The sequence below is a fragment of the Pezoporus flaviventris genome, unplaced genomic scaffold, assembly GCF_033815535.1.
Source record: "Pezoporus flaviventris isolate CSIRO_AGI_PZ_B2104156 unplaced genomic scaffold, CSIRO_AGI_Pfla_v1 ptg000025l, whole genome shotgun sequence".
NCBI classification, from domain to species: Eukaryota; Metazoa; Chordata; class Aves; order Psittaciformes; family Psittacidae; genus Pezoporus; species Pezoporus flaviventris.
The window spans coordinates 6359524-6375410 of NW_026892573.1; the positions used below are offsets into that span (position 1 = coordinate 6359524).

Consider the following 15887-nt stretch of genomic DNA (forward strand, 5'->3'; position numbering starts at 1 on the left):
TCCATACAGCAGTGGCCCTGACCCCAACCCAGAGCAAGCAGGCAGCAGGTTTATGCAAGATCTGAGTTTTAAATTATACTCTCAATTAAGGGAATGCCAAATCAACCCTAATTTCAACTAACCAGCACACTCAATAGTCTGCACTGGTTCAGATATCGCACAGATATTTTTGTCTTTTAACATGCACTATCCACAGAACAGACCTCCAAAATACAAGAAGCCACATGCAGGAGAAGAGCAGCCTCCCTTTCTCCAGGCTGCCTGTGCTAATAGTGCAGTGACTATATTTGAAGGACAGGAGCTTAGGTTAACATATCATCAACTCAGAGATGGGAATACTGTGGCACTGGTGTCCAGAAACGTCCTTTATTTGCATTCCCCTCACCTTCAATAGAGCTCCAGTTGATGTCCTGGTTCTCTGGCTTATGCAGGGCAGGGTATTTGTTAAACAAGTTGGCGATGAAGGCCAAGTTTAGCTTTGGGTTCCCCCGCACAACGTCGGTGGCGGTGACGAACTGCCGGCAGCCCAGCCGCTCTGCCTGCTGCAGCATGCACTCTGCTCGCTGGACATCATCCTTCTCCTGCTCCCGGAGAAAAAGGGATCATCAGCCTCACCCCATCGCCTTGCACTGCACGCGAGAACTACCCGGAGCTCAAATGGAGCTACACGTGAGGATGTTAAAGCAGGTCCTTGTTGGATTTATAACTATTTCCTTTCCCACTTTTAAAAACATCAGGTCTGTTTTCAAATGGGCTTTACCTACAATCCAGCCATTTCACCCTAATGCTTTTACAGTTATATTCCATGTAAAGGCAGATGGTTTGATGAAATTGACAAAGAAATAGATTTAAATATACTTGTTACAAGTTAGTAGTTTATCGGTGTCATTCAATGGTTGTTTCAGTTTCAGCAATAATATCTAATGAAAACACACCATTTAATTCATTGAAAGCTTTGATTTCTGAAATACAAGATCAGGTTGCAATGCTCAAAAGAGTTTCCTTGTTCTGGCATCCCAGCGCAACTCTGTGTTGGCCAGCAATGCAAGTGAAAGAAAATATCGGCATTTACTCTAAACTTATCTCATTTTACCCTTAATCCTGACATGTCAATAGTAATAGCCGGAATGCCTTCTTCATCTCCCTTGGGGGCAACCTGGTTCAGCAGATGGTAATAAGCTCTTGAGTCCTGTGACAGACAAAGAAATTAAAGGGAGGAAAAATTACATCTAAGGCTCAGGTACTGCATGCCAATGCTCCTCTGAACAATGTGCCTGCATGCTTCATTTTTATTGCATCAATCTTTGGGCTACGTAATTAAATTAATTAAGCTGGAAGCATTTAGCAGTTCCTACTTTATGCTGTATTTACCAGATCTATTTCTTCCCCAAGCCAATATATATATATGCTGCAGAATGCTCAGCGCCTGAGACAAAATGCTGTGTGTTGCACTTACTTACAAAAAGGACGGAAACAACAAAAAGGACAGCAACAACAAAAAGGTATTAGAATTGGCTTAATCTGAACATTAAATTAGAGATAAGAAAATGCATACCTTTATAATGCTGTAGAAGTCAGGCTGCTGAGCATTTAATAAAAGAAAATGCAGAAGGAGAAAGCAGATGTTTAAAGCGGATTTCAAAGCAATGCTGGAACAGTTATGGAAAAGAAAGCATAGTTTTCAAGGACAAAAGTTAAACCCAACAACAGTATCAGCATTTTTCAGGCAAGAGGGCAGGAAAAAGACAAGGATTTAACATGTTGTATCTAATCTTTTGTGAAATGTAATGTTACTTCCACGTATGGAAAATATTAATCTCACTTCAGTAATAACTCAAACAAGTGAAAACAAAGCTACATGTTAGTATGTAGGGACTTGACTAACTAACTCAACTAATACTCTTCAAAATACAGCTTTTGCCATGCTATGGTGGGAGCAGGCAGGTCGGGTCACGACTGGTGAGGCTGGTGTGCTGGCCATCCCCTGGCTTTCCTGGAAGCTCAGACACCCTCCACTACAGCCCTAGGATGCTGGCCGTGCCTCACACTGTAGCTTTAGCATCTGAAACTCACCAGAATGCACCACTGAGGTTCAGATATATTTGCATAGGAAGAATAAATATCCTACAGAAAAAGCTCTGCTGAAATTTGCACTCATGAGCCCATGAAGTCCCAAGTACATGACATATGCCGCATGAACTAGAGACCCATCCTTGCAAGTGCCTTCCTATCTAGCTATATTATTTTGAATAGTCCCACTGAACTAAAATGTGGAGGTGAGTGCGTGCAGGGATATAGCAAAGGCTGGGACACAGGAGCACGTAACCCAGGTGCTGTACTGAAGGAAAGATCAAGTGAAGGAATTGGAAGATCCCCATCCTCTTCTACACCTAGTTACATGTCTGGGTAAGGTCTAACTTTTACAGACTAAAGCCAGGTCAAGAGGCATTCAAGGACTTTTGGGAAGGAAAGCAATAGAGACAGGGAGCTGAAATTACAGTGGTAGAGTCTATACACTATGTTCAGAACCAGCAGCCATTTTGTTCCTAGGCATGTGGTGTGCTGGGGCTTTGAGGTCAGGAGGAGGAGGAATACTACTAAGAAGAAAGGTAAACCACACTAAAATGATTTTATTTGCCTGGCCCCATATATTTGGCAGAGCAGTCTCAGCTGCTTGGATTGGTTCAGTGAACAATCCCCTTTTGGAGAAGAGGGATTTGAATGTGGAGCTGCTGGTTTGCTATTGTTGGTCAGTGTTTCTCATACCTTGATGTCTGAGCTGAAGTTGCTGACTTTGTTGCATCCTGCATTCTCCAGGTGATAGTTTGCCCATCTCAGCAGCAGTTCCTCTGGAGACAACTTCATCAGATCCTCCAGGCTCTCTCCTTCTCTCAGAAGAGCGATCAAGGCTAAGCAGGACAGACAGAGAAAAATAATGATGTGAATACTTACAGAGGAGAATGTATAACTATTTTCTCTCAAATTTTGAAATCCTAGTTTCTAAAAGAAAGGGACCAAAGTGTTGCCAAAATTCAAGATAAGTTAGCATGACAGAAGACATAAAGAGGAAAAGGGTTTCATCAATAAAATGGGGACAAGGCTGTTAGTTGTGGATCTAGTAGTGGATGAAATAGAAGCACAAACCAAATTCAGTGTGCTCTAAGAACTACCCTATTTCCTTGCCTCAGATCTTAATTAAAATACAATCATAGAATTTTAGACTAGTTTAGGTTGGAAAGGACCTTTAAAGGTGTTGTGGTTTAAACCCAGTCAGGTAATTCGTTCACTCACTCCCCCCCTTCTTGCCCTCCCCCTACTCCTGGAGGGACAGAGAGGAGAATCGAAAAGAATGCAACTCCCACGGGTTGAGATAAGAACAGTTTAGTAACTAAGGTATAACACAGATCACTGCTGCTACCACCATCTAGTCCAACCCCCCTGTAATGAACAGGGACATCTTCAGCTAGATCAGGTTGCTCAGAGCCCTGTCCAACCTGACCTTGAACACTTCCAGGGATGGCACATCCACCATCTCTCTTTGAAACATGTTCCAGTATTTCAGCACCCTCACTGTAAAAAATTTCTTCCTTATATCTAGTCTAAATCTACCATCTTTTATTTTAAAACCATTGCCCTTGTCCTATCACAACAGGCTGTGCTACAGTGTTTATCCCCATCTTTCTCATAAGCCCCCTTTAAGTACTTCAGGCTGCTGAAGTCTCCCTGAAGCCTTCTCTTCTACTGACTGAAGAACCCCAACTCTCAGCCTTTTCTCATGGAGAGATGCTTCAGCCTTCTGAACATTTCTGTTGCCCTCTTCTGGACCCACGGCAACAGTTCCATATATTTTCTGTTCTGAGGGTTCCAGAGCTGGATGCAGTAATATTGAGCATAGGGGCAAGATGGGAATGAAAAAATGAACAGAGCTTTTGCAGCTTAGATAAAATCTCAGTAGCATTTATGCTGAAACTGGATCCACACAGGTATTCTGGAGAACTTGCACATAACTTCATGAGCTCATGGGCCAGTAGGGTTAACTCATCTGTCAATTGGAGAAGATATCTTGTTTATATAAAATACTAGCGTATAGGAGAAAGAGGCAGGAGGGAAGGATCAACCCTCGTAAATGCAGGATTCCTTGAAAGAAATATGGACTTGCTACAGAAAGGAAATTATATCTAGAGTTCCACAGATAATTTGATATAGGGTACTATGGGGTTAAACTGAACCAGAAGGGGATAACAAAAGGATTTGGAAGTGGATGGTGTATTTTATGAAGAGAGAAACATCAACACTGAAGTAGGGTGAAGAAGGATTCTTGTGGAGGTGGATCATAGGTTGATATTTGGATTAATGTTTTCATCTCTTTTACATCAATTACCTTGGCACATATACTAGCAACATGCTAAAAATTTGATGATGATTTTCACTAGGTGGCATAGTCAATACAGGGGATGATCAGGAAATCAGACAGAAAGAACTAGATGACAGTAATAAAAAATGGAATGTAGTTTAATAGTGCCGTGTTCAAAGACATTCACTAGGGAATTAATATAAATAACTGCTATGAGCTAAAAGCTTATATGAACAGAGGATGAGAGCAACTTGAGTGTATTAAATGTCTTTTGAGCTACTCTGAGCCAGCATGTGATATGGCCAGGGGAAACCCAAACATGGTATTAGTGCATGCCACGTATTTCCCATAGAGGTTGGGATGTATTACTGCCTTGATACCATGTGCTTATGAGAGCTCATTGGAAATACAGTGTCCCATAGTCAAGGGTTATCAGGACAAGACAGAACCTGAAAAGAAATCAAAATTATCTTGGCTTGTCTATCCTGACAAATTTAAATCTGAGATGAGAAGTGAAGGAGAAAATACCATAAATGGAAAAATAGCTTTTAAGCAGGGTATGGCTACCTATAAAGGATGGGAAGTGATGGCTCTGGCTATGGAAGGGATAGAAATCTGCAAGGGGTGAAGCAATGAAGGTAACACCTGCACAGGAACTGGAGGAAAGCAGTGTCACTGTTGGTTGAGCAGACTATCCAGAGGTGGAGGAAAGAAAGCAGCAAGGTAAGGTGCCATGTGGATCGCATGTACATAATCACAGCCTCACACTGAAAATACTCCACAGAGAAATCTGGCATTGGTAAGACACAACTGGAATGCTGTGTCCAGCCTAGGGCTTCCCAGTACAGGAGAGGCATTGGCAAACTGCAGGAAGTTTAGTGGAGAGAAGCCAAGAAGATTCAGCTGCAGTACATGATATATGAGAAGAGGATGAGAAAACTAAGATTGTTTAGCCTGAAAAGAGGTCTGAGAAAGGAATAAGTATTATCTCCAACAGCAGAGGGGCCACAATTGCATTTTCCCAGTATGCACAGCAAAAGAATGAGAAGTTGCAGTCACAAGGTGCAGGAAAGAAAATTCCAGCTAGATGTAAGGGGAAAAAAAAAAAATCACAAGAGTGGTTGGGCTCTGGAATAAGCTGCCCAGAGAGCACTGGAAAAGGCCCTGAACAACCTCACCTAACCTTGAGATGGTACAGCTTGAATTGGGTGGCTGGGTGGCTGAACCAGAAGACATTCAGGGTGGACCTCCCGAGGTTCCTTCTAGCCTAAATTAGTCTCTGATCCTATAATTCTGATTTCATAAAGAAAGAGGAGATGTTTGACAATCAAGAGCAAGAAAAGAGCAAAGCTTTCTAAATGCAGTGCAGCATTTCCTTATCCCAGATTTAATACCAAAACACCAATATACCTGGGTGTAGACCATCATTCCTGACCCAATGAGCATGAAACTCGCTCTGCACATACAAGCCTACATGTAGCCTTGGACTTTGGAGTGCTGGAACTTGCGAAGAGCAAGGGAAATCAGCACAGGCAAGAAGACAGGCAAAAAATACTTGAAGAAAAAATTAAATCAAGATTTTTTTAAAAAGAACTTTATCCTAAAGGCTGTTCAGTGATAATAGTAGAACACTGAAATGAAGAGCCATACATACCTTCATTCCTGCTGATCTCTATGTCAGCAAAGAGTCCAATTTTAATGACTTGCCATAAAAGACCCAACACGAGGTAAGGTTTCCCTTCTTTTAAGTCTTCAGCTCCAATGTTAACAACATGGCACCCAATGGCTGAAGCAGAGTTCAGGGCGAGGTTCAGATTTTCCTAGGGAAAAAAGAGAACTTCTGAATGATGCAGCAACTGGAGAACTGAGGATACAGGAAGGGAGGACAGACAAAACCAGTGAGATAAACAAGTAGTTTCACTGTGAAGGCATTTATGTACACAGAATCACAGAATCATAGAAACATAGAATCATAGAACAGTTTGGGTTGGAAAGAACTTTCAAAGGTCACCTAGTCCAACCCTCCTGCAATAAACAGGGACATATTCAGCTAGATCAGGTTGTTCAAAGCCCTGTCAAACCTGGCCTTGGATGTCTCCAGGGACGGTGCAGCCATCACCTCTCTGGGCAACCTGTGCCAGTTTTTCACCACCCTCATTGTAAAAGGTTTCTTCCTTCTATCTAGTCCTAATCTACCCTCTTTTAGTTCAAAACCATTACCCTTGTCCTATCACAACAGGCCCTGCTAAAAAGTTTGTCCCCATCTTTCTTATAAGCCCCCTTTAAGTATTGAAAGTTCTGGGTTCCAATGTGAAGATGGAAAGGAGCTCTTTGGCAAAGGTGAAAGACACCATGTCACAAGGCATTGGAGCTCAGACCATACAGCCGTATTCAGAGATGTCTGGGCTCAGTCCTGGTTATCAAACCCAGGCTCTCCTTACAGCTAATGCATAGGCAGATGCTCAAGCGCAGCCTTAGCTTTAGCATGGGGCAAGCTATCCACCTGTGTCTTGCACACATGGAGAAATAAGGGAGCTACAACCCAATCAGCTATCAGATATTCCAGGCTCATCTCTCTTTAAGCAGTATGCAAAAGACCTAATACCTGAGATAGAAATAAGTTGCTAGCTAGCAATGTGTATAACCAGCGTATGTCATAGGAGTCAGTATGGTTGCACCTGCTGGGTTTTCAACCTTGACATTCAGCCAAGGTCAGAACTGATCAAGTCTGGATATCTTCTCCATGCTCCAAAATCCATAATCTGGAGCATGGAGTCCTGGCTTGGGAGCGTCCAATGGAAGTGGAGGGATTCTGTCATTCACAGTGAGGGGCAGAAAGAAACTGATGTTTCAGGAACATATGTTCCTTTGCCATTTCCTTCCCATTTATAAAAAAGGGTATAAGAAAATCTGGTCTGCACTATTCAGAAAGGTGACTTGGTAAACACAGGGCAAGTAGAGAGGGCAAAGAAGCCTCGAAAATATAATTTATCACATAGCTCTGCAATTTTTCACATGAATTTCATCACCACTGGCATGACAGAGATTTGATTAGATACAAAATGCAGAGAGAGACATAGTGCAAATTCTCATAAGGTAGAAATATTGGAGCATTTCCAATTAATTACCTTTTCTCCACCAGAGAGCTTTAAAAGGGTTAAGTTAAAGTAGAAGCTTTATTGATCAAATCATGTCTATGTGTGACAGGGATCGATCTGAGCTGCATCACTAAGCTATGCTGCTGACCAAAATGATTACAACTGAAAAATGTGGTATACAGCATAAAAATCCAATTTAATGGCTTCTGAGCTTATTTGAGCCTGGCTAATGTTCCATCAAATCAGAGTAGCTGAGGGCTAAACTGGGTTAGGTTTGTATCTCTTCCATATATCTATTTATATTCTGTATCCAGATATGTAGGTGCTGTTCCTATAAAAATATATCTCTACGTATTGTTGTGTGAACTGGTAAACATAATATATTGGGCAAACACAAACACAGTTTGTTCAGTCAGATTGCTCATATGTTTGGAAAGAAACAAATATAAATCTTCATGGTTTTAGGATGTGGACCTGAACATCTCCCTTTGCCATAAAAAACTTTGACTGTGTTAGGCAGGACCGCGGTATCTCCAGCCTTTGTGCTAAGTGATTATATCAAAGCATCCAAAGGGGAAAAGCAAAGAATCTTGTATTTTAGTACCTGTATTGTGAAGGGTGTGAGTTTCTTTTTGTTGATTGTTCTCTCATCAATGGTATCTGGCACTGAGAAATTGATCATCTTACTGGAAATAAAAGAAGAAACAACAAGAAATACATTACTAGATATGTGAACACAAAATACAGATACAGTTTTTATCACTATGCTGTAGGACAAGTCAAAGAGTTGGAGTGTTACTGAAAAAATATAGATAGCCTCTGTTTTCCCAGGTACACACAGGCATGCATGCAAGAAATTCTTCTGGGTCATGCAGATTGTACTATAGGTGTGAGGCAAAGAATGCCACAAGGTGAAGTTGTGTGAGAAGTTTATTGTGCAGAAAATTTCTGTGAAAGCACTCACTATCTTTTGCTGCTTTGTGTGAACCCCCAAAAATCCTTGCACAAAAATAAACCCAAGTGACTCCTCAAATTTCACTGAACTCATCTTATTGCAAGGGCCCATAGGAAAGGAGAAACTCTCATTTAACACAAAAGAAGCTTTATATTTGTGAAGATAAAAGAAGGAAAATCCCCTAGCATTATTAAGGCCCTGAATCTGCAAAGATGCGTGATCTTAATGTAAGGTCAGTAGCTTCCCATTAAGCAGAGATGTGAGTTTCTGCAGGCTCATGGGTCCCAGTTGTGAGAAAGATAGGTATTATTTACCAAAGCACTATGCCATCACCAACTGCCTGGAAGAGGTCATCTGTTTCTGGATTCATCGGGACCACATGCTTACAGTCAGGGTCTTTCTCAAGGGCTTTATTAATCCAGTTGACAAAGGCATACTTTTCTTCCTCTGTGAACACAACATCAAATCAATCAGTTTGCTGTTGCAATACTTTTACCATCATTTCATTTACAAAAGCAGAACTTCTGGGGGAGAAGACTCACCCACCAGTATGATTGGAAGAATTTTTTGATCCGTCTGACTAATCAACAAACTCCCACAAGGGAAGAATGCTGAGGAGACAGGCAAATGAGCTGAAGGCAGCAATGAGCTTGGGCTGGTTAATGCTCCTTCCATACTCCCTCTCACTGACTGGGGTTGCTTAGTGCCATGAGAACAGGTGTATTATAGAGACTGGTAATGAAGTTCATGTGATTCAACTATATGTTGCAGCTGCTATGCTCTGCTAAGTGTAATATGTAGTTGCACCACAATTTTAATGCATTGTTGTATCATTTTGCTAAATTAAAATCCCATGTAACTTCAAGTAAGTTTAAATAGTGAATTCTGTATTGTATATTACACCCTTCACATGTTAAATATCTAGAAGAGCCTGTCCAGGATTGGAGTCTCCCAAAGAGTATTCAGAGGGTAGTGGGCAAATATTCCCTATAGTCCAGCAGGGCTACCCTGTACCAGCAGCATTTGCAGGGGCTCCAGTAACTCAGAGGTGTCCTCTGTGCTCAGATGGGTGGAGACCTTGGAAGCATTTGTGATGGTGTGCTCCCCTCACCCCCAACCTGACCTTTATTTCCTCTCTATAACTCTGCTCAAGTGACAACCGTCAGAGACAGTGGTAGTGGGTCGTGATGGCTATATCAGAATCATATCAGAAGTGGATACAGGGGAGACAAGTAACAACACAATAGCCAAGGGTAATCTGAATCACTGCTGCAACATACTTGTTCCTAGTTGCTGTCAGTGTAAGTCAGCTGTACCTACCGGAGTAAGAGTGTTGCGTGCCAGCACTGGACTGCTCGGATGTCCCACCGATGGCACAGATCCCCTCCTTTTTGTTGATTTGCTTTCGGAACGACTTAGCAACATCATCACTCTTCAAGTTTTGGAAAATCTTTCAAACACGAGAGACAATTATAAAATTTCAGAGAATTAAACCAGTTTGCTCTTGGGCCATGAGACACATCCTCTCTGCTTCATGCAGAGGGAAGCACAGCTTGTGTATTATTCACTGGGTTTCTGTGTAAAATTTGTGTATCTGCCGTGGCAGAAAAGGATCATAGAAAACTTCTACGTTCTATGCGATCAAAGACCAGCTAAGTAACAGAAATGTATATGGTATGAAACCATGGAGCTAAAATGTACAGGAGGAGGGCCTTTAACAATTTTGGTTTGAAGAAAGGACAAGCAAAAATCTACTTCTCCACCCAGAGGGAAATTCCGCTTTAGTATTTGGTTTTACCCCACTTCAGGCCAGAAAAAGAAGAAGAAAATGCTCCATAAAGTTTTCAGTTTCAATCTGATGAAAGTTTTTGTAACCATTGTCCTGGGTTCAGCAGTAGCAGTCATTTTTCTCCTTCTTAGTAGCTGGTGCAGTGCTGTGTTTTTGACTTTCAGCCTGGGAACAGCACTGATAACAGCAATGTTTTTAGTTGCTGCTCAGTAATGTTTACCCTGACCAAGGACTTTCTGAGTCTCATGCTCTGCCACGGAGGAGGGGAAGCTGGGAAGAAGCAGAGACAGGACTCCTAACCCAGAGTAGCCAAAGAGGTATTCCATAACACAGCACGTCGTGCCCGCTATATAAACTGGGAGGATTTACCCGGAAGGCCCAGATCACTGCTCAGGTTGGGCTGGGTATCGGTCGGTAGGTGGTGAGCGGTTGTATTCTCTTCTGTTGTTATTTCCCTTATCATTGTTATTATTGGTGGTAGCAGTAGTGATTTGTGTTATACCTTAGTTACTGGACTGTTTTTTATCTCAACCCGTGTGAGTTACATTCTTTTGATTCTCCCCCTCGTACCTCCAGGAGCAGGTGAGGGGATGAAGGGGGAGAGTGAGTGAGCGGCTGCGTGGTTCTGGGTTACTGGCTGGGCTTAAACCATGACAGCCATCTAGCCAGAACATAAACCTTTTTCAACTCATAACTGTAAAACTGTATCCAGCTAAATCAACCGAACTGAAAGATATGAAGTATATTCAATATGCAGCAGCGTTCATGTAACTTGTCCCAGTTAATTGAAGGATTTCTAGTTGGATTACTTCTTTCTTTCATCTTTTCCAGTGAGGGGACTCCTTGGATACCCCTGTGGGTACCCCCATGGATACCCATGAGGCCCTGTGCCCTGTGCTTGTGCCTCTCATGTGCCCTAGGGAGCATCTTGAGTATTCTGCATGGCATCTTACTTACTGAAATAAACTCATCAAAACTGATCCTGCCATCCCCCGTGGTTGTCAAATTTTGAATGAGTTCTCTGGCTTTATATCCTGGGAGAGGGAGATTGGCTGCTTTCAACACATCTGTTAAATCGTTGGTATGGATGAAGCCATTCCCACTGACATCTGCAACGATTCAAGGAAACATTTATATTCTACATCAGCCCAATGAAATGTACAAACAAAAAGGCTGTTGCATTTATTTTACCTGGGGAAGGGTATGTTATATATAAAAAATTGTTATCCTGAAACCCGGTATTTTCAACCACTGTTCTGTCATTCACACCCAAAAAATAATTACTATCACCATTTAACAAACAAAACCCGACAGTGATGAATTTATGTTTTAGACATACAGCAGTACCTTAACAAAGCTAGGTTTAGATGCATGTAATTACTTTCTGATGTTATATATAGACAAACATAATTTAAAGAGGGAGTATCCTGTCTACAGAACAGCTAAAGAGAATGGAATTCATGCTGTACAAAGTTCCACTTTACGCATGCATATATTCACAGGTATAACGTGATTTTGGCCTATTTCCAATATCATCAGAAGTCATGAGTTTAGAGGTTTGGAACTGCATATGGTCATCCTTATGATAAAAACTTGGGCATTTCTCTGAGATGGTGCTGAACAGATAATCCTGCTGAGCCAGCTGCAAGATCTGGGGTAGGATTTTATGAGATCACCAATACAGTTTAAATAGTTCTTTCTTTGCCAGTTTGTGTAAATCTCCACAGACAAAAAAGAAAACTGAATCTATCGCATGGAGAGGCTTTGTTGAAAAGCCATGCTTATGTACATGGTCATTTACATATATATGTTTTTATGCTTACATATTTGTGTTTGTGTTTTATGTATCTGTGTGTTTCCTGTTCTGCAGATTCTTTTCCCCCAGCCCAAAGGCTGAGGTGATCTCAAAGAGGCATGTGTTAATTTCCTGTGTGGTAAATTGCAACATGAGCTGCTCATTGCATGTGGCAAAAAGGCACTTGTCTTTCAGCATCAGTAGCATGGATCAATGTAGATTGCAAAAGGCATCCTATCTATTTCTGAAGTCATACAACAAAAGGGTCTGGACTTGGAGAAGGAAATGTCTGGGAGAGGAACGAGAGTTTCCTTCCAGTGTTTGCCTTGTCAGTGCCTTGGGTGTATGTGGCACACAGTGACCACATGTTTAAGATTGCCAGCCTGGACTACTGTGTGCTCAGAAATGAAACAACCGTCGCCTGAAACAGCAAGGACAACTGATTAACACATAATCCAGTGAGGCTGACGGATCTGCTAATAAAAGTTAAGTGAGCTGTGAGAGGTACAAGGACCTCTTCTTAGAATCTGGGTAGACAGGGATGGTCTGCATGACTTTAAAGGAGACAAATCAGACGAGACCTTTAAAGTCTTGGAAAGGAAAAGCATACTTTAAAAATTTATGTGTCTTGAAAGGTCATAGTAAAGGGATTACAAATTTTGTGGCCATTTGCACATTTATCCTCTCCAGACTTTCCCTCCCCAAAGTAAGCGATTTCCACTAAAATAAAAACTTTTTGCTTTCCAAATACTTTGTCAGGAATAAACAATATTCTTAGGAAAAGACATGAGAGTATTTCCAACATGGTTTTCTGTACAGCTTTGGAGGTTATTTCATAAGCCACTCATTGCCATGCCATCTGTCTCTGGTCAGAAGCCATTGCTCTGCAGCGTGCTGATGTGGTTTCATCTAGGAGGCCTGTAGTGGCAGGAAAAGGACTTTCTGTGGTCTCTGTGATATAGCAGATCAGCACTGGAGTGAAGGACCATTTCCTTATGAAAAACCAGTACATGAGAAAAGAGCTTGCCATGGCTTCACACTTCTGCAGCGTTTCCTGTTTGCTGTACCCACCAACTTTGCTGAAAGCCTCTTGTAGCTCTGCCATCTCCTCCTCTGAGAAGTGTGCTGTTGATGCCATTTCTTACTTCTCTGAGTGGCAGGTCTGCAAAAAGAAAGCACTTGGTTTTATTTGGTACCTTTTGGGGTTTATAGTTGTGATGAAAAAGAGAGGGTTTCAATTGGATTTTCAATGTCTTGGAGCAGCTCCCCATAGCTGAAAGCCCAGCTCTTCTCTGCATCCTAAAATCAAGTGAAGGAGTTAAATCTTCATACATGTGATACAAATCCATGTCCCTGCTGTTGTTTTGCCAGGCCCTGCTCAAATCCAAACATTTTTTGTTTAAATGCTAATTTAATTGGAATTAAATCCTATATCTCCTCCCTTTTGTTTCTCATGGGGAACGCGGATAAAACCATGCTCATTCTTGTTATTCCCCTTTTGAAAGAACAGTTCACCTTGTGCTTCGTCAGCAGCGCTGGTGAAGAAGCAGCGGCCCTGTCTGCCCCCAGGCCTCTGGGCTGGAGCCCTCCATTATTTGCACTGGGATATTTCCACTGCCTACCCTTGGATACCTAATGAGAAGCTGGCTACCTTTATGAGATGAATAGATGCAGGGAGGGAGGGAGGGAGGGAGGTAGAGAAGCTCCTTCACAGAGTGTTCAGAGCAACCAGGTCAGGCTTCCTTGAGGGCTACTTCTCTTCCTGGTTATGGGGAACATTTAGGGACTTGCCCTTCAAGGTATCCAAGTGCCTGAGGCTGGATGGCACTTTAGGAATAGGTGGCTGGAAGTTTTCCTGCCTTTCCTCTCATCAAAGATATAAAGCAGGAAGAAGGATTAGACTTTCCCTTTCTACACACCTTTCTTAATAAACAGAAAGTTTACATCCATTCATCACATCATTTAATACACTGCCAGAAAATACACATTATACCCCTCTGCTTTTTCATGCACCTACTCTCCCTTGCATCTATTCCTGAGGAAACTGTTAATGAGATGAACTATCTATTATTCTATATTTGTGAGAATGACTCTAGTGTCCTATGTCTCTTTAAGAATTAATTAACCAAGCAACTATTTAAATAGAATAGAATGGAAACCTGAGTTGGTCCTGGAAAGTTGTTGCTGTAGCTACAGTGTTCAAATGAGGAAAAGCAAATACCTGAAATACCTCATTCCTAGACTAAAACAAGCATTGCATCCTGGAGGCTTGGATTCCAAACTTTATAGAAAGATATACATAGATAATGTAAAATATTACAGATGTGCTCTAGCTCTCTACAGAGACACAGAGTTGCGTACAGCCTATCTGGTCTTCAGATTTAATGCTCTCTTGAACTCAGGCATTGATTCCTTGTATCTGTGAGAACCACTACAGATACGGCTTTGAAACAGTCCAAAGACAATCTCATGTGTTTAGTTTTTTGTCTACTGCCTCCCTGCAGTACCCTTTTTCTGCCTGATCACTGTGGTTTTAGCGTGAGGACACCTTCCAGAGAAAAACTGGTTAATTCACTTGAACCTTCATAAGTACAGAAATGCAGTATAATCCATAATGCAGTTGCTCTTGGGGTAGGAGAACCCATGTACAGTTTTCAGCACAATCAAGCTGTTGATTGCTACTGAAATACTAATATAATACTACAAGTGGTTCTAACGACCATATTTCCAAGGATTACCTGTAAAAATCCCTGTGATCCACTATCAATGTGGGTAACGTATACTAGGGTAAAATTAGATCCATAGTCTTCCATCTTCATCCTGGTATCCTTCCTGCCTCTGATTCCTCACTACCAATCTCTTAACATTGCATGCCCCATGTTTTTGCAACATGTGGATTCCCTAAAATGCACCTGGACACATGAAAATCTCACACCATCATCAAGAAAATCCATATTCCACTCAATTAATCAAAATCAGAATTTTCTGATTAAAGGTTTTAGCGCTATTCGCAATTTAAAAATGCTATATTTTTTAATTGTTCAGGTACTAAAAACAAACCATACACAAATCAAAAGAGTTAAAGCCCAAAGCTTTAGCAACACACACCAAAAAGTAACAAATCCATTTTCAAAAAGCTACTTTTCAGTATATAAACTGCTTATTTTGCTTAGATCATTAAAAGTAAATGATGATATTTAGGCACACAGAAATGTAAAATGCTTCTGGACTATGGTGGAGGAGGTCGTGTTCAATATTTTCCTTCTGATTTTATCAGCCAGGAGCAGATTCATTTGCTTCCAGGGGCCAAACACTTTAAGCACTTCACTGACCTCAATGCAAACTGAAAATACCTTGAGCATCCTATCAAGAGGGCATCCTATCAAGAGGGCATCCTATCAAGAGGGCATCCAATAGCCCTGGATGAATAGTTTAATTACAGATAATCCACAAGGCATTGCAAGCATAAGTTGTGCTGCCCTGCTCCAAATCATTTTCAAAATCAGTATGACAAGGCAGATACAGAGAAAAAAATGCAGAGGATGGCAAAGGAGAATATGTGGAGATGACGGACAATATGAATGAGCTGAAATATAGCTTCTTTGAAGGGAATAGCTGTTGAGTAGCTGAGAAAGGAGCCAAGAGAAAATCAGTCAATGAGAACCAGGCAATGGTTTTGATCACAGACATGCACAGCAAAAAGCAATGGGAAAAACTGGGCAGGAGGGAGGGGAGTTTGGAAAGAAACAAATACAAACAGCATAGCTCTCAGCACAGATGAGATTTTGAAGGTCAGCAGCAGCTGGGAGGAAGGATCTTGAACTTGGTGTTATCAGAGATCAGTGAAAGAATTCAAGTTCCTTAGAGAGAACAAGATGAAAGTCAGCACATGCTCA

The 15887-nt window shown here is 41.5% G+C and overlaps 1 protein-coding gene across 2 annotated transcripts in view; it reads right to left on the minus strand.

The window, feature by feature from the left end:
- The window catches only part of LCP1 (lymphocyte cytosolic protein 1), a 46228-nt gene that overhangs the window by 5994 nt on the left and 24347 nt on the right, over positions 1 to 15887 (minus strand). For both annotated transcript variants that reach the window (XM_061457337.1, XM_061457336.1), the window contains exons 2-10: positions 13063 to 13153; positions 11154 to 11305; positions 9728 to 9857; positions 8722 to 8854; positions 8057 to 8138; positions 6009 to 6174; positions 2767 to 2909; positions 1094 to 1189; positions 386 to 581 (exon numbers count right to left, since the gene is read on the minus strand). In XM_061457337.1, the coding sequence (XP_061313321.1) occupies positions 386 to 581; positions 1094 to 1189; positions 2767 to 2909; positions 6009 to 6174; positions 8057 to 8138; positions 8722 to 8854; positions 9728 to 9857; positions 11154 to 11305; positions 13063 to 13129 (1165 nt within the window). In that variant the 5' untranslated portion in view covers positions 13130 to 13153. The remainder of the gene's footprint in view (positions 1 to 385; positions 582 to 1093; positions 1190 to 2766; positions 2910 to 6008; positions 6175 to 8056; positions 8139 to 8721; positions 8855 to 9727; positions 9858 to 11153; positions 11306 to 13062; positions 13154 to 15887) is intronic.